Consider the following 18,496-nt stretch of genomic DNA (forward strand, 5'->3'; position numbering starts at 1 on the left):
AAGCCCTTAGGGACTAGTAAAGCGCTATATAAATACAGGCCATTCACTTTTCAGAATAAAAGACGCCTACTCAGTGAGCGGCTTGCTTCAATTCTGAATGGAAAGAATTGAACGTAGGCAGCAAAAGTCCTTGATGTAAAAGAATTATTAATGTCTTTATGCACCTGATTTACCTTATATCTGATTTAGAGGGGACGCGTTCTGCTTTCCTCGTTTTCTGTCGTATTTGTACTCTAAATCTTTCAAAAACTGAATCATGCAACGCTAGTCTTGTAGTATCTGAGAACAGAAATATGATCCCAGAAATGATCAGAATAGGCCCAGATTTTATACATTAAAGCCACCTGCCTCATATTGGGCGTCTCTGTGCTTCGTGCTGCCAAAGCACCTCTGACCTCGGGGGCACAGACCAGGATCCTTTGGGTCCTTTGTGTTTCCGGGTCAGGACCTTGTGGATCAGGTTTGATTGGATTGGGATTTGGGGAGTTTGGAGGTTGGGTCAGCGCCTTGGGCTCTTTGCCGTTCTTCGAGGAGCTCGTGACAGTTTTTGGGTTGTGGTGATGCCCGTTGTGCTGTGCTTGGATAGTGTTTCGTAACATCCACATAAATGTCAGGAATCAGGTTTCCCAGCAGAACGTTACAGCTCTGATAAGCTTATCATTATCATTCATCTGTCACAGGTTTCAGTGGTGAGGTGGATATTTTGCATATGTTTATAAAATATATACGCAGTGTTTTAGTTAGAAAAAAATAACTAAAATATTAAAATGCAAAAATAAAAATGTTTACAGTTAAAATTAACTGCAAATGTCTAAATAAGAAAATAAAGGAAAATGAATGTGGTGATAAATAATAAAAAAAGTATAAAATTTGAAAATAAAACAAAAAATAAAAGGAAAGGCAGAAAGTATATAGATAAATAAATAAAACTGGAATAACAATTAAAAAAATGACAAAAAATAACATTTATAAAGTAAAATGATAATTACTTAAAAATTAAAAAAAAAAACTTAAAAAAGAATCGGTAAAAAAAAGTTTATTCTAAAACAAATGCAGAAGTAGAATATCTGTATTTAATAAATAAAATGCTAAATAATTAGAAATAAAGAAATAAATTTAATATAAAACTGAAATAAAAAAATGAGCAAAACTACAAAATAAATTCAAATAAAATTGCAAGAAAAAAAAAATAGAGAAAATTGACAGCCCTGGAAAATCAATGAAAACAATCAACGAATGTCAGCTTCCTGTTTACGTCCACCTGAAGTCCCCGGGGTCTGCAGCCCATCAAACTGGACCTTGCATGTTTCTGTACAGATAAGTGTGCCTCAGTACTCGCTGTCTCAGAGGAAGTCGAGCTGTTACCAGTTTTTCAGGTGAGCATGTCTGAGCCTGAAGAGGTGACGTCGCCTGCCAGGATCACACAGAGAGCAGCTGCTAATTAGCATGTCACTGCTGAGCTTCTGCGTGTGTGTGTGTGTGTTAACGCCTGACCTTTGTGTGTGTTTGATTACAGGATGCACATCATGATCCCGAGGACTCGGTGGGCGAGGACGATTCGATGTCTGTCTGCACGGTGAGTCCACCTCCTGTCCTGTGTTTCCTGCTCACATCAGAGAGGCTGCAGACTGTGTTTGGAGCTTTCTGTTAGTCTTTCCTGGCATTTCGTCGGCTTCACTGTAAACACGCCGAGCTCTCTGTTTGCACTCAAACTGCTCTGAAGGAACTCACGCGTGCAGTCATGAGTCTGACCTCCTCGTATTGACGCTTAAACAGCTCTTCTGGTCACTTTTACATCGATCTGTGTGCGACCTCGTGTGCAAAAGTTTCAGTTACATTCACACAAAGCAGAGTTTTTGATTTAGCCTCTGTTTGAGAAAACTGACGCCTACTCCTGCAGGATAATTGCTGGTATGAAAGTGAAGCAGAATGTAGCTCACTATTAAAATCATGAGTCATCTCAAAGCAGGAAGAAAAAATCCTCCCTCACATCCTTGGCACTGATCGTTATCATCATTTATTTGTGATGCTCTTCACATTTCAGGAGTTGTTTTGGGATTAGATGATATTTTCTCTTCAGGCGATTCCACCTTCTTCTTCCTGTGGCCCACTTTTATCCTCTACTCACACATGCTGACTTTCATTTGACCCTGTTTTGGAGAAAATCACTGTAAATACAGGGTATTTTGAAATGCATGTGGTCATGCACGGATTACTAAACAGGCCTAGTGGACCTGAGGGATCCGAGCTCAGTTCTAAGATACGAAACGACCACAATGAAGTACAACTGAGTCTAGAAGAGACACAAAACCAATAGAAATGCAAAATTACTGCAGAGAGAGACGCTGGGTATCACAGAAGTGTGCAACATTGAGACAATTAGAACACTGATGGGTGTAAAATGATTGAAAACCTAAAATTATTGGAAATGAAAGCAATGTTGGAAAGCAAAGAAATGTGCAAAACAAGCAAAAGAAACAACCTGAAATTGGTACGAAATGAGGAAAAAGCAGCAACCAAATAATAAAAAAGTGAAACAAAGTAATCAAAAAGACACAAAAATGACCTCAAGAGTGGAAATTGATGGAAAATCACCAGAAAAATGCATAAAATACTCACAGGAAGAAGGAAAATCACCCCTAATAGGTGTAAAACATTTGCAAAATACATGCAAAGTAGCAGAAAATGATGCAAAGCATTTGTCAGCAGACACAAAAGATCACAAACAGACCTCAAAGAGAATCACAACATCGCTGAATTAGTGCAAAATAATGAAGAACCATCCCAAAGAAAGTTTCTGTGTCCTGTTTTTCAGTGACTGCTGTCTTGTGTGAGTCCTCGAGCCTCTGAATGGCTTTTTGCACCTTTAAATGTTGGTGAGCCTTCACTTCATGCACGCAGAAGCAAATCAGCAGATATGGGACTGGTGGGGAAAAACGAGCAGTGCCCTGTAAACAAAAATAAGCACAGGTGCAGAAACATAATTCAAAGGATTAAATGTTGTGGCTGTTTTATGAAATGTGGGCTGGTTCTCATAAGCTACAAAAGCAGAACTGGCTCCTCAGACGTTTCAGGAGCCGTGTGTCCTGCACTGAGCTCACGGACCTGTCTGCGAGTGTTTGAGCAGCAGCAGGGAGGGCAGCTGCACGTATTGATTTTTTAAATGCAGAGGAGATGGCTTATGGATCGACTCTCTGGTAGGAGCTGAGCACTCATTACCTCACTGCACAGAGTCGGCAGCACTCACACAAAGACACACACGAGCTCTGCAGCAAGAAGCTGGATGTGAAAACATCACCAGCGTCACATTGTGTGAGTGTGTGTCTGCAGGTCTGTGTGTGTGAGCGTGAATATATTACATAACTGTTAATGAGTGACTTAGACTGTTCCAGTCAATGTGAAGCGAGTGTGTGAGAGTGTGTGTCAGGTTAAATCGGGGTAATGAGGCAGCTTTCTCTCTGTGTCACGTTGCTCAAAGTCTTAGAGTGTGCAAATGACACAAATTCACCGACCGCTACACATGTGAGGACCTTCACTGAGACAAGGGACGGCAAAGCAAACAAGTTCTGCAACGGTCAGACCACAGAGCTTCAGACCGAGCTGTGAGTAAGTCTGGGAGAAATGACCACACTTCTCACTTGGTTTATCACCTCAATAAGCACTTTGGTCAGTTAATGGCCTCAGTCACTGGTATCAGGTCTTACTGAATAAAACATGACGTTCTGTCAATTTTATTCACCGGTCGTCCAAATAGAGGATGAAACAGGGTGTGCGTGTAACTGAGACACTACATGAGCCAGGCTGATTGTAGGAAATAAAAAACCCTGAAACCTAAAGTTTAAAAAGAGAACTTACTAATAAAACAACTAAAACTGAAACTAAAACTTTGATATGGGACAAAAATAATGGCAGGGGGAACCAAAAGAAGCAAAAATGCAGAAAATACAAGATGCAAAATGTGAGAAATTATACAAAACGAATACAAAACGATAGAAAACAGCCAAAAAGAGGATTTCAGAATGATTAAAAAGCAACCTCAGTGATCATATAAAGACCAAAATGACCAAAGCCTGACCTAGCATGGCCAAAATGTGACAGAAAAGGACAAAAAGAAGAAAATGATCAGGAAGGGAGCGCAACAACCATGGAGGTATACTACAGAGAGGCCAAAACAGTCCCAAAGTCATGGACAGCAACCATGAAGACATGCAAAATGAATAAAAAGAGAGCTCAGTGATCATAAAAACACCAAAATGACAAAACAATGGCCCAAAACAGTCACAAAACAATATTGAGCAACTATAAAGAGGAGCAAAGTGATTAGAAAGAGATCTCAGTGATCACGAGAAACAGTCAAAGGACCACAGAGAGACACAAACAATCAAAATATGAAACAAAACGATGGGAAGCAACCATGGAGTCAACATGAACAGAAAGAGCTCAGAGATGACTAACATGTGACACAAACGATATTAAGCAACTATAAGAGAGGCAAAATTATTAGAAAGATATCTGTTCATAAATGATTAAACGCCTGCGAAGCACAAAATAATCCAACAACAGCAAAATAGTTGAAGTTAAACACACAGGAAGTGTGTTTGTGTCACTGTGGTCAGATTTCATCACAACATGTCAGGAGACGCTTTGGTGCAGATCTTTGCTGAGACTTGGTGAATCTTCGTGAGTCAGCTAACTTCCAAAGCTTGCTTTATAATTTCCATCCTGAACTCCTGAAAAGCCTCGAGGCTATCGTGAAGAGTGGGCAGGGAGCACTGAATTTAATTTCAAACATTTCAGAGACGTAAAAACCTCACATGCAGAATCACTTAAAACATGCTTCTGCTTTTTTTTAAACTCTTTAAGTTGTGCTTGCTATGTCCATTAATGGGTCGACCCGTGGTGCCAACAGCAGTCACTGATGTTTGACCACGAGCCAAAAGGAAATTCACCAGCAGCTTTGCAAAGTAGGATTTCATTTCCTCAAATATAGCAGATATTTTTGTTTATCGTTTGGCAGGAAATGAGAGGAACTGCTGTGGTTTGTTATCTAAAGTGACAGAGACTCATTGGATTGGCTTATATGTGCACTCACATGTGCAGACAACCGCCCAACTACCCCTGTGAGCCAGTAAGAGCCGATAAAAAAGCACTGAAAACACACACACACACACACACACACACACACACACACACACACACACACACACACACACACACACACACACCTCAGCTCTCATTCACGCACACACTCGCTCAGATCCTGAAACACCTCCATCACAGCGCTGTTGCATCCATTGAGTCGATAACACATACACACACTATCATGAGCTCAGGTGTGACTGCAAGAAACACACATTCAGTTGACACACTGACATCATTGTTGAGTCAGTAGCACACACACACGCCTGGTTTGCTATCTTTGTGGGGACATCCCATTGACATAATGCTTTCCTCAGCTGCTTACTCTAACCATCAAAAATGGTCCATTAGACGATCGACATCAGTGCTGGTTTTTAAATCCAGATTGAAAACACATTTTTATTCACTGGCTTTTGACTCAGTGGTTGACTGACTTGTATTTTATTGTTTTTCACTATGTTTATTATTTTATCGTATTTATTATTCTTATGGTATCTATTATGTTTCTATTGTTCAGCACTTTGGTCAGCCTTGCGTGTTTTTAAAGTGCTATATAAATAAACGATGATGATGATGATGATGATGATGATGATGATGATGATGATGATGATGATGATGATGAAAAATGAATGGCTAACCCTAAACCTAACTATAACATTTTGAGTCCCCCATGGGGACCTGGACTTTGGTTCCCATGAGGGCTGTTGGTCCCCACCAGTATAGTAAATGTCAGATTTTGGTCCCCATCAAGATAGTAAGAATCCATGCACACACACACACACACACACACACACACACACACACACACACACACACACACACACACACACACACACACTCGCTAAGGCCCCCAGTGAGGCAGAAAAGAGTTTCCAGACAGCAGAAGGAACATCGTTGCTCTCTGAGGGGCCAACTAACATCTGCTGCCATCTGCCGCTGCTGTTCAGCTGTGTGTGTGTGTGTGTGTGTGTGTGTGTGTGTGTGTGTGTGTGTGTGTGTGTGTGTGTGTGTGTCAGACACAGTATCATGTCTCATCAGGATGAGGTCACTTGTTCGCTGTGGGAGCACCATGTTGAACACACACGTGCACCAGCTTCTTAGTTTGTGTGACCTGCTGCGCCGCGGGTTTTGTGCCTCGCTCGGTTTTGCTCTCCCAGCAGATTTCTCTGGCTGACTGCGTCGCTCTAAATGGTTTAAATGGGACTTCTTAAATATTTCATAAATTCGCAGGTGTGCTCTTGCAGAGCTGAGATTTGTTCCGTCATCCTCTGAGAATCGATTGAGGCAATGCCAAACTTATGATAGCACCTTCTCCTTCCTGTGGCCCACTTTTAAAAACAAAACATCTGCAGAGAGGTGCGATTTAACGTAAAAGTGACACAAAGCAAACTCCAAAGAAATGCTAAAATAAAGAGATGAAAACCAGCCATAAAGAAAAGAGGAGCTGATTATTAGAAAGATGCAAAATGAGTAACATAAGATGTAACTTGACAGCAAAGTGGTTGAAAATAACTATAATAACAATAATAATTATTGTGAAAAATGTAAAACAAAATATCCTAAGTCTAAATGAGTGCCTAATATGATAGAAATAATGACCACAAAAAGCATTAAGTGACCATGAGATGCAAAATGACCAAACTGTGACATAAAATTCCCAAAACAGGGATGAAGATGAGCACAAAGAACAGGAAGTGATAGCAAAAGGATACTCTCATGAAGCTGCTGAAAACAGTTTGAAAGCTTTTATGACTCAGGCTATTATAACAGGATTAATACGTTCAGGGAAAATCAGCCCATCAGTTTCCCAGAACAGCGTCCTGTTATTGATTAACCGAGCGATTGGTAGTGTTTAGTGAGCACGTGCGTCCCAGAGAGAACAGCCAGTGAAAGCTAATGTGTGATTCGTTTCAGAGGGTTAATGAGAAGAGTCCAGAGGTGGGTTTCAAAGTAGCTTGCAGATTTGTAGGATCTATGGGAAAGCTGAATGGCCTTAAACAGCGCCCCCCTGTGGATGTGTAGAGTGATGTCTGTGGATGTTTGTCCTGGTGTTTGTATGGGTGGCAAAATAAAATATGTCCGGTATCTGCGAACAGTTACCGGTAGAAACACCTTGTTGCTGATTAAATGAATGATTGCTTGATCATGATGCTGTTCATTGGGGAGCAGTGATGTTTTTACAGGTTTCACAGGTTTTACAGGTCAGTCAGGTGCACGCGCTGCTCAACATTCATCACGATTTTGCTCCTTGTTTTTGGCTGTTTAGGTTACTGCATGACCAGAAGTCATTTTCGGAGCTGAGCTACAATTAATTTGGCCAGTATCGAGATTATCAAACACACTTTGGAGAATTTGATCGAAAAAGGCGATTCTTGTATGTAGGGGTGGGCGGTAGAAACGGTATAAATTTGGCCAACTGTAGAGATTTTGACTATACCGCTCTATCGCAATAACGCATGTTGATGGTGTCATCAAGCTGCGCCTGTTTTGGTCGAAAGCATTGCAGCGGCTGCAAACAATATCATCTGCAAATTACTGCGCTCCCTCCACTTCCCTACCATTGATTCATTAATGCTGAATTCTCTCGCAGCTGCTCTATTCCCATGTTGTTGCAGTATATTAATAACTAACCTGGTATTGTGGATGGATTATCTCAGTTGTTCTCCTGACTGAAGTTTGGTCTGTTTATAGCATCCTGCCATGTGATTGCATTTGTCCCTGACCACCAGAAACCCTCACGTTAACTTTTCTCGAGTGGAAAAAAGTTAGCATTCATCCTTCAGCTTCACTGTGCTAATGTTATGCTAACGTAGCTGTTTTGCTAGCGATCACGTAGCACATCATTATATACCAGCTAGCTTAACTACAGTAACCCTACAAACGTCACTGCTGTTTAGTTTACTGTCTTCCTTTATGTTGGAAGTGATAGCAAAGCAGTACGTTTTAATTTTTTTAATTGATCTCTCAGTCAGAACATGCTATGGCATGTTTAGGTGGAAACTAGCGAGCTAACTTCCTGCTAGCTTCTAACTCTGTTGAATTTAATAAATTCTGTTTTCATGGATGCCTGGATGTAAAGCAGCAACGCTGATCATTTTATTAAAAATGAAAGAATTTAGACAGTTTTTAACTCTCAGTGTTCGTTTGACTTTGGGACCTGAAGAAGACGGAGTTTTGGACCCAGATTACTCTGCAAGGCTCCTGACTATGGCAGCCATAATGCTCCGGCTTCATAGCTTACCAAAGTCATATTAAATTTTTTTTGACAGATTTCTGTGCGCTGTGTACCACATAAAATCGGTTCGAGGTCAGTAAGCACAACCAGAATTCATACATAAGGCACACTGTTGATTTTTGAGAAAATTAAAGGATTTTAAGTGTGCCTTATAGTGTGTAAAATACGTTATACAGAAGAAAAGAATATATCGTGATATATATCGTTACCGCACATGCTTCAAATTATACCGCGATATGGATTTTAAGCCATATCGCCCAGCCCTACTTGTATGTTATTTAATTGATTTGTAATAAATGAGTAACTGAGCTTTGCTCCCCACCTCCTGCCTGTCTTGAATGTTTCCCTCCATCAGCTCTTGCACCTTGCTTTCCCATTTCTCTTACACCGTCGGGTTGCAGTGCACGGTGCATATTGATGGATTATGGTGTCTTAAGGGGTTTCAAAGCCAGTGGCCGGTGGCCAAGAGTGCAAAGCTGTCTGGAATCTCAGAGGGGTGTCTGTCCGACTCGTTGGTTACTCAGTCTGTTCTCTCGATAACCAGCCTTTCCAACTTTTCTGCACCGTACAGGAGAGTAGACAGGATGGAGCTGGATGGAGGTGTAATTTTATTAGGTTAATGTCTAAACCACTACACTATTGATCCCTATATTTGAGGTCGTTATAATGCCACAACACTGTAGGAAATCACAGGCTTTTATATGCACTTGCATGAATGGGAAATCTGTGAAGGCTAGATGATGAGGTCATTATTTAAATGTGCAGCAGCTGTGTTGCTGCTCTGCTACATGTGCTGCAGACAGCTTTGTAAACAGGAGTCACAGCTGCTGTGACGACACTGTTTCGAACGGAAGACAAGTGTCTATTTCTCAGTTGTAATGTTTTGGGAAAAGAAAGATGAAATCTAAGTGAATAGAGAGGATATTATGGTATGAGCTGTATGTGTCTGGTTCTAGTTTGAAGCCTTAAAAGTCATTAAGAATCTGCCTGAGCTGCAGACGAGGGTGTTTGAGCACGTCTGAGTCGTCTTTTCAACTTCAGCTCAGTGGGCGAGGATGAGATGAACATCTGGAGGAAGTGCTGGTTTTCTGGTTGGCATGAATCACATCAAAAGCAAGAAATCAGGTAGGCTTCTAGTAAACTGCCTGCTCATAGTCATAGTTTTATAGAAGAGATTTGCATAAATTAATGTCAAAACACACGTTATTTTTAGGTCACCTTCCCTGTTACTGTCCAGAAATGAGGCAACATTGGTTACGCAGGTAACCGACATGACGAGCTGTGGACTGTGAAGCGTCATTGTAGCCACTGACAGGAAGTCTGATGGTCTTTCTGAGCGGCGGTTTTACATGTAAAAATGGTTAAAATAAGCGTGTACAGCTGCTGTGAAAGAGGTTCATTATGAAATCAAGAAGGCTTCTGTGGCGTCGTTCGTGTCACTACTTCATCATCAGAGACACTTAGAAATAAATCAGCTCGGTCGTCATGGTAACCAAAAAGGACAGCTTCCAAACAACACAATGGCAGACGTTCATCTGCCATCTTTTGTGTACAGTCTCTGCATTGTTACGTGCAGGTTAATGCGGTCTGAAGTTGCCGCTGAATGCTCAGGTGCTGCAGCTAACGAATCCCGACATAACATGTGGAGCTTTATTTCCTCTTTCCGACCCGTTTCTCCTGACGGATCGCCGGAGGAGGAGTGAATTATTCATTATTCCCTGAGAACGAGGTCTTTACCACAAGTGTAAAAAATGTGATGAATCTCCTTATTAGAGAAGTCATGTTTCAGATTCTATAAATCATCCTCAGTGGTGTGTGTGTGTGTGTGTGTGTGTGTGTGTGTGTGTGTGTGTGTGTGTGTGTGTTGACTGTGTACGAAGCGCTCATGGCAGATGGTGTTTAATCTTCTCTGGCCATCTGGACTGACTTTCTCTGGCGTCTTTTAAACGCCCACACACACACACACACACACACACAAGGCATTTTACTGAGGGCGCTCAGGTGTTTGTGTGTCCATGTGTTGTGTGTATGAGACAACATTCTTTGGAAACAGCTCATCCAATTACAATTTAGACGGTCACAACCTTCAGACCTGCAACAAAAACAACAGACACTGTGTTTTTGAGTGTGTATGTGTGTGTCTCTGTGTCTGTGTGTGTGTGTGTATTGTCTAGACTGGAAAGTTGTCCTCAGATTTGGGACTGTTTGTTCTTCTTCTCTGAAATCTATTTATGTGTTTGGGTTCAGCACTTAGAGGCTATTTGTTCTCATCTGTGGTCATCACTGTGAGTGTGCATGCATTTGGGAGGGAGGCAGGAAGTGTGTGTGTGTGTGTGTGTGTGTGTGTTGCGGGTCTGAACACCTAAAATGGAAACCTCTGCCCCTCCCACGCTGGCTAAAGTGGATATTGATGGATACAGAAAGCGCGAGAGAGAGAGGAGATATTGATTGATAGGAAGAGTTATAAAGCGAGGGAGGAAACGTGTGTGTGTGTGTGTGTGTGTGTGTGTGTGTGTGTGTGTGTGTGTATTAAAGTGAAGAGGTGGATAATAAGGAAGAAGAGGGGAAGCTTTTTCTCTCTGTTTAGTTTCTGTCGGGATCACTCTGTGAATTCCTTTGTGGTAATAGGCAGGGTCACTCGTGTGTGTGTGCGTGTGTGTCTGTGTGTGTGTGTGTGTGTGTGTGTTTTGTGAACGAGGCATTGTGGGTCTAGCCATTGTGAGGTCACAGGGTGGTGATGTAATCTGTGCAACGCGGCGCCGCTTTTCCTGAGCGCAGTGGTTACTCGCTCTCTCCAGGAACAGATTTATCACACTCAAACAAACCACACACACACGCGCACACACACACAAAACCTGGCCTTGTGACCTTTGACCTTCACTCTCTGTCAACCTAGCAGTGTATCAATGACTCTACATGCTTTGACCTTGCTATTTATTTTATAAGTGAGGAAAACAGCCTGTAGGGTCGATCATTACCTGTTAAACTATCAGTTATTGTTTTGATTCATTTGTTAGTCTCTCAGGAAAAAATGTTCGTCCTGACTTAAAAACATGCAAAGTGATGTTTTTATTCCTGGACTATTACAGAAGCTTAGCACGAGCTGCAGTTCAAAGTAATCCTCCTTTGTCTCACACTGAGGGGTGGTGCTGTTTTAGCTCCTCCCCCCTGAACACTGCCACACCTGTGTCTGATTGCTGGTTGTTTTTATGGACGGGTTCTTCAAAGTAGCAAATGAAACACATTAGAAACGTGTAAGTTTAATTTCACAGTTATTGTGAAGCAGAATCCGCCCCGAGCATCGTTTCCTTCAGGAAACAGTTTTCGTTTTGCTTGATTGTTTTTCATTTTCTTCCTTTAGAAATTCAGTGGACACAAAAATAGGACAGCAGATTGCCGCGATGACGGGCCGATAAGTCTGCGTGCTGATTGCTTTCTTTAATTTAAAATCAGCTTCCTGTTGTTGTTGTTGTTGTTGTCGGTGATGAGTGGCGACGCAGCACACGCAGTGATGAAAGGGCCTGCAGCCAGTTATTGTTCAGTCTGCAGGTTCCTGATTAGACGCTTTATCTGTGAGAGGTAATTTCACCCAGAAAACCTCAGGTTATAACGTCGTACAACGAGCAGTGTTGGGATTCTCACTCGTGGAAACAGCTCATAATGTTGTATATTTATTATATTTCACTCGTGCTTTGGATGTAAAACAAAGCTAATATTAGTGACAATGTTTAAGCAAAATATCGACTAAAATAAGTAAAAAACAAATATTTTTTAAGACAAAAGCTAAAAAACCTCCCATCTGTGATCATTTAACCACGTAAAAAAGGTCTCTGTGGCTCATGCGGAAATATCTGAGGGGGATTTGGATGATGAGCGAGGAAGAGGAGGTTGTTTTTATTCATTTATTGTTTTATTAATATTACTGAGGAGGAGAGGAGGAGGTGGACGAGAGGAAGATGCTCTCAGATGTCTGACTGACCCTAGCTGGAATTTGACACAGAGACTCAAAGCTACCCGCCTCCTCCTCTTCCTCCCCCTCTGAGCCTTCATCATCATCATCCTCTTCCTGTGGAATTTCATGTCACACACTTCCTGCTCTCAGAATCACAAATGCCGTCTGCTTTTCTTTCCTTTCCTTGTTATGTTTTATTTTAAACAAACTCCTCTTCTGCTTGTCCTTTCTCTCTTATCTCCTTTCCTCGTGTCCTCTCTTCTGTCATGTCCTTTCCTTGCTTCCTTTTCTTACTGCTCCTTTCCAGTCAGTTTTTCTTGTTTCATCATCTCTTTATCGTTCCTTTGTCCTCTTCACCTTTATAGGTACTTTCCTTTTTTATCTCCTCGTTAATTTCACCTCATCATTTCTCATTTCCTCTCCTCTTTCCTTTTTAATTTCTCTCCTGTCTCGTCTTTTATTTCATTTTTTCTTTGTCTTTTCTTAATCTCTTCTATTTCCTTTTCTTATATCCTTGGCTCTGGTCTGTTTCCTTTCCTCACTTCCTCTTTTATTCCTGTTCTTGTCCTCCTGGCCTCTCCTGTCATTTGCCCTCCTTTCCTCTGTTTCCTTCCCTCCTTTCCTTTCTAATATTTTGGACTCTGCAGAGGTTTCCAGCTTCATCATTTTAGATGTATTCAGACGATGCGTTCAGTGACCTGTGGGAAATCACACTGTAATACAAACAGTATTTATCACATGACGCTGCAGACAGACGCAGACTCTGAGGGCGCTGATGTAAAGTTTGTTGGGGTGGGGTGCTCCAAGGACAGATGTGTGCCTTCCTGTGCAGATGTTACCAGGGAAACAATGACAGGACATGCTTTAATCACCAGGACGAACAGCTGGAGGGCCTTCCTCTGTCTGTGTGTGTGTGTGAGAGAGAGAGGGAGTGTGTGTGTGTGTCCATCAGTGCTGTGTGCTGTAACAAGTTTGTCCAGTTAGTGAGTTTGAGCGGCAGCGTGGTGACAGGAGACAAGCGGGATGAAGACACTTTTATTTAACGTTAGAAGCAGGCAGTACCAGGTACACACACACACACACACATACACCATGCAGACACACAGACTGTTGGTACAGATTGTCGTTAGCTGGCTGTCTGCGTTTGTTACATTTCTCGTGATTCACCGTGTCTTTGGTGTCCTCGTAGTCTCGGTGTGTTTGCATTGCTTTTGAAGTCTCTGTGTGTGTGTGTGTGTGTGTGTGTGTGTGTGTGTGTGTGTGTGTGTGTGTGTGTGTGTGTGTGTGTGTGTGTCAGGTTTAGTGCGGGGTTGTGAGCAAACGTGCAGCTTTGCTTTGACAGCAGAAAAACATATTCTCGCTGTAACGAAGCGTCAGCTATTTCTGCCGTTTCCTTTCATGACTCATCTTAACTCTGCATATTTTGACTTAAAGTTCGAGTAAAGTTATTCAGACATGAGCGATGTGCTCTCGGCAGATGTGGCTCAGGAGGTGGAGATCCGCCGTTTGATCCCGGCTCCTCGAGGCTGCAGCTTAAAGCGCATAAAATAAAAGTGAACGGGTGAATGCAAACCCCAGCGGGTCAGTAACACAATGCTAAGCTTTTGTGATGCTCTTTAGGTTTTCCTCTGTTGGCTGAATATGTCAGCCTCAGAGCCTGAACAATGCTGGACTGTGCGGCCGGCCGCACCAACAATGAGCGATTTAGTGGTGTGTAATTAGCGACCAGACGTAGATGGATGTGAGCCGAACAGCTGAAACTGAGTCGTAACACTTGCCGGCTGCTTTGATTGATTATTGATGAGTATTTATCTCTGACTGCAGGATTTATGTGAGCGATGAGGCTCTCACATGGAAGGAAAAAGTAATTCACCAGTGTTTGCTGTACTGCAGTGTGTGTGTGTGTGTGTGTGTGTTTGTTGGCATCAGATGAAGCGCTTTGATTTCCTCTAATGAGAGGGGAGAGCGACCGAATGAAAGGAGGACGGACGAGTGCACAGACAGTGGGTCTGCTGTCCAACAGATCACAGCGAGGTGTGTGTGTGTCGTATGGACATATCACCATGGTAACATGGTTGGCATGGCGACAAAGTTTTCTGTCTGCGAGCTGTCCCCCTTCCTTTGTCCACATCTCTCTCTCTGCGTCCATCCCACTGTCACTCAGTGTCTCTCGCCCCGTGTTGACGAGCTTTGTTAATTAGGGTTTCGTCTGATTGATTTTTGTTTAGCGAGCGGTCAGAATTTATAGGCAAATGGATCAATATGTGTCAGATAGTCAGTCATACCACAGTTGAAAACTTTTCTTTCTTCTAAATTTTTACATTTTTTGTTTGTTTTTTGTTTTTTAAGTTTAGTTTTAGTGTTTCGTCCCCGTGTTTTTAAGAGGAGATGACAGAAGGAAAAAACACGGAAAACTTGTGACAATGACTGAAGACGACGTGCGCTGGCAGCGTAGGAAACAGCGATGTATTTACAAAAACATAATTAAGTTAAAAGAGTGCGCATTTATCGGCTGTTTGCGCGGCTGACGGCGTGCGTGGAGGACAGGAGGAAGTCGCAGGGCCTGTCGGAGACAGGAGGCTGCAGGAAGGTCAGAGCTTTTGCACGAGCTCCGCTTATCCAGATAATCACCCTCCAATCAGCTCCTGCAGGACAAAGCTTACCACAGCCAAAACAAAACAGAGACACCCAGTGCCTGACCGGCCGGACTTTTTTAAATGTAACTCATTATAACGCCAGAAGCCATTAAACGCTATCAACAGTGGAAAGATGTTTGTCCATTTGAGTCTTGTATGTGTGTGACGACCTGTTTTCTGTGACTTCAGGCACCTGTACCGGCACATTGTGACCACTGAGTCTTTGATGAGTAATGTCTAGAAAGGCTGTGGTGCACGTGTGAAAACAGCACCTCGGGACGCGTGGTGGACTTTTCTCTTTCATTACCTTTCACTTTACAAAGGATATTGTGACTGATGAGCCCGTGAGGAGAGTTGCTGTGCTCTACATCATCTCAGCCTCCAGAATCACGTCCTCCCAGCCGCCTCTCTCTCCGCGTGCTTCTCGGTAGATCAGTTACCAACAGAATGAAAATCTGAGCCCGAGCGCGTCTGATGTGCGGAGCCGTGATTGAGGATCTTGTCTTGCCAGCTCTTGAATTAATGATGATGTCCTCCCTCAGCTCCTCCTCATCTATTCTTAATGCTCTCGCTCTACTATAGAGTTCGGCCTCTGCTGCAGATCATATCCGCCTCTCTCCTCCATCTTTTACCCTCCCTCTCTCATTTCTTACTCCTGTCTTTTTCTTTTTTCTTTTTTTTGTCTCGCAGATTAAGCATTTATGTTTCTTTTTTTTCTCTTGTTGCTTTCTGCTTTCAGATTTGTCCCTTTTCACCCACACTACCACCATAAAATAAGATAAATTCTTGGTGAAATGAAAAGTACATTGGATACAGTGGAATACAGTATTTCTTTCTTTAGCAAAGGCAAAAATTCAAGAGAATTTAAGTTTATAAGCTCTAATCGCTCATTTCTAAATGTTAAATTCCGAGTTATTTATGGAGATTACACTAAAATAACAGTATTATACTGTAAAGCTCATATTGTGTACAGCACACCATCGTCATAGGGTTACAAGTTTACAGTAAGGGTTGAATTCTGAGCTCTTCTGAATTCTTCACGTTCACAAAAGCAGTTTGAGGTGATTTCAGCTTTGTAACGTGCTCAGGTGGGCTGTGGTGTTTAAACATTACTGCCAAGAAAATATCCCGACGCATTACACCAGCAGCAGCAGCCTGAACCACCGATACCTCAGTTTCCTGTTCTTAGGTGACAGGAGTGGCCTGATGTGGTCTTCTGCTGCTGTAGCTCATCTTTTTCAAAGTTGGATGTGTGCTCTGTTCAGAGACGCTCTTCTGCACGCTTTGGTTGTAATGGGTGGATATTTCAGTTACTGTCAGACCTTCCTGTCAGCTCGAAGCAGCTCGCCCAATCTCCTCTGACCTCTGACACGCTCGGTTTGAACTTTATTGTTCCAGTGATCAGTGCTCATAATGAGGTCAGTGTGTGTGTGTGCTTCAGATGGGTTTTCCCCTTGTGGCTCCTCAGTGGGAGTGTCTGTCCTTATATGGTAAGGACAGTCAAAGCTTCTTTTTTCTAGGGACAGCCAATCAGAAGAAAGGTTTACTTCAGACACGAACAGGTTGGATAGGATGGACTGAAGTTCTGCAAAGTATAAGATAAACAAGGATTATTTTGAGCTCTAATTCATGCAAAGCTACTCTAATGCAATAGAATAACAGGCCCCCTTTAAACAGAAAAACATTGATGGTCCAAGTCATTACATGACAGCAGATCATCTGCAGTTGGTCACTCCCAACAGGTTAGAGTCATTTTAATGTTTTGGTCCTTGAACTCTGTTAATAAACTGGCTTCATGATTAAACGCACAGATTCAAACTTTAATAGAAAGCGTCGTCCTGCTGTCCCTCTGAGTCCCACACCGTGGCGTCCTGCTGTCCCTCTGAGTCCCACACCGTGGCGTCCTGCTGTCCCTCTGAGTCCCACACCGTGGCATCCTGCTCTGGGTTTTCTGTTTCTGTAGGTGGAGCTCTTTTCTTTCAGATCTCCTGCGGGTGGCTGTCGCTGTCCTCGTGCAGCCGTCCCTAAACTTACTGCAAAGCTCATAAAGTCTCATATTCAGCTCTCGCGCAGGCAGAGCTTTAAAAGGCAGCGTTTGATTGCATTAAACGTTTCTGCTTTTCTGCTGAACCCGCGCTTTGATCTCTTTGACAGGTGCCTCTCAGATCTGAGCCTCTGTGTGTCCGTGTGTGTCACTCGATGCAAGGCCGACGGAAATGCACTTGATGCCTCTAACCTGACAAATCCCAAATGTGTGTGTGCGCGGTGGACATCCGGCCTGTTAATTTGATTGCGTAACGGGCTTAGAGGGCACAGATTGTCTGGAATGGAATCCCGCTCGCTCAATCCATGATAGCTGCTGCCATGGAGAGAGGCTTTACACACACACACACACACACACACACACACACATACGTCTACTTTGACATTTGAGGCGTTTAGCTGATGCTTTTACCCACTGCTACTCACGCTGAGAGCAACAGTGGAAAAAGCTTTAGTTCAACAGGAATTTAAAGCAGCTTCACACACACACACACACACACACACACACACACACACACACACACACACACACACACACACACACACACACACACACACACACACACACAAGGAATACATAACAACAGCCTGGTTGGCATTATTACTCGAGTCCCACTTGCATCTATTTTTATTAGCGCAGTTAATAAGGGATATGCATGTGACGCTGGAAATGTTTCCTCTCATTTCCTCTTGCTGTCTGACACTCGCTATCCGCCGTTAAAGTAAACTCAGACACAGCCAAGATTTCCAGCTCCTTTTCCAGGCCAAACTCTGCAGTGCATGTAAATAAAAAGTTGACAAAAGGCGCCTAAAATAACCCGCGTGCTTGTGAAACTGAGAAACGGGGACCTACTAATAGAAGTTAAGGTAAAACATTGTTGACATATATGAAGTTTTTCCCATTAAATCAGCTAAAGCTGGGAAATGTTTCCCCGACCCCATCAGAATGGTTCATTTCCTCTGCAGTAGCTTTGATTTATCGGATCCACAGAGGATGCCATCGCCCACGTCCTACACACCACTCTCAGCCATGTGGACAAGAAACAGGGTAACTATGTGCGAATGCTGTTTGTTGATTACAGTTCAGCGTTTAACACAATAGTGCCCTGCAGACTGTTCACAAAGCTGAGGGATCTGGGACTTAACAGCCGTCTGTGTGCATGGGTGTTGGACTTCCTCACTGGCAGAACTCAGGTGGTGAGGGTGGGCAGGTGCTTCTCCAACAGCATCACCATCAACACAGGAGCACCTCAGGGATGTGTCCTCTCGCCACTGCTCTACTCCCTCTACACTTCAGACTGTGTGGTCACCCATGGTTCCAACACCATTGTGAAGTTTGCTGACGACACAGTGGTGTTGGGTGCCATCTCCAACAACGATGAGGCGGCCTACATGGATGAAGTGAAGAATCTGGCATCGTGGTGCCAGGACAACCACCTCCAGCTGAACGTCAGCAAGACCAAGGAGCTGGTGGTGGACTTCAGAAGGGGT

General features: G+C 43.0%; 1 protein-coding gene across 3 annotated transcripts in view; it reads left to right on the forward strand.

The window, feature by feature from the left end:
• rps6ka3b (ribosomal protein S6 kinase A3b) overlaps positions 1–18,496 on the forward strand; it is a 66,377-nt gene that overhangs the window by 14,533 nt on the left and 33,348 nt on the right. For 2 of the 3 annotated variants that reach the window (XM_085287586.1, XM_085287588.1), the window contains exon 2: positions 1,517–1,576. In XM_085287586.1, the coding sequence (XP_085143712.1) occupies positions 1,517–1,576 (60 nt within the window). Of the gene's footprint in view, positions 1–1,516; positions 1,577–12,521; positions 13,392–18,496 lie in introns of those variants that run through there. The other variant, XM_085287587.1, reaches the window with a different exon arrangement.

The sequence above is a fragment of the Mchenga conophoros genome, linkage group LG9 (assembly GCF_057382185.1).
Source record: "Mchenga conophoros isolate Kocher_MC1m ecotype Shallow Benthic linkage group LG9, M_conophoros_male_GT1.1, whole genome shotgun sequence".
Taxonomy (NCBI): domain Eukaryota; kingdom Metazoa; phylum Chordata; class Actinopteri; order Cichliformes; family Cichlidae; genus Mchenga; species Mchenga conophoros.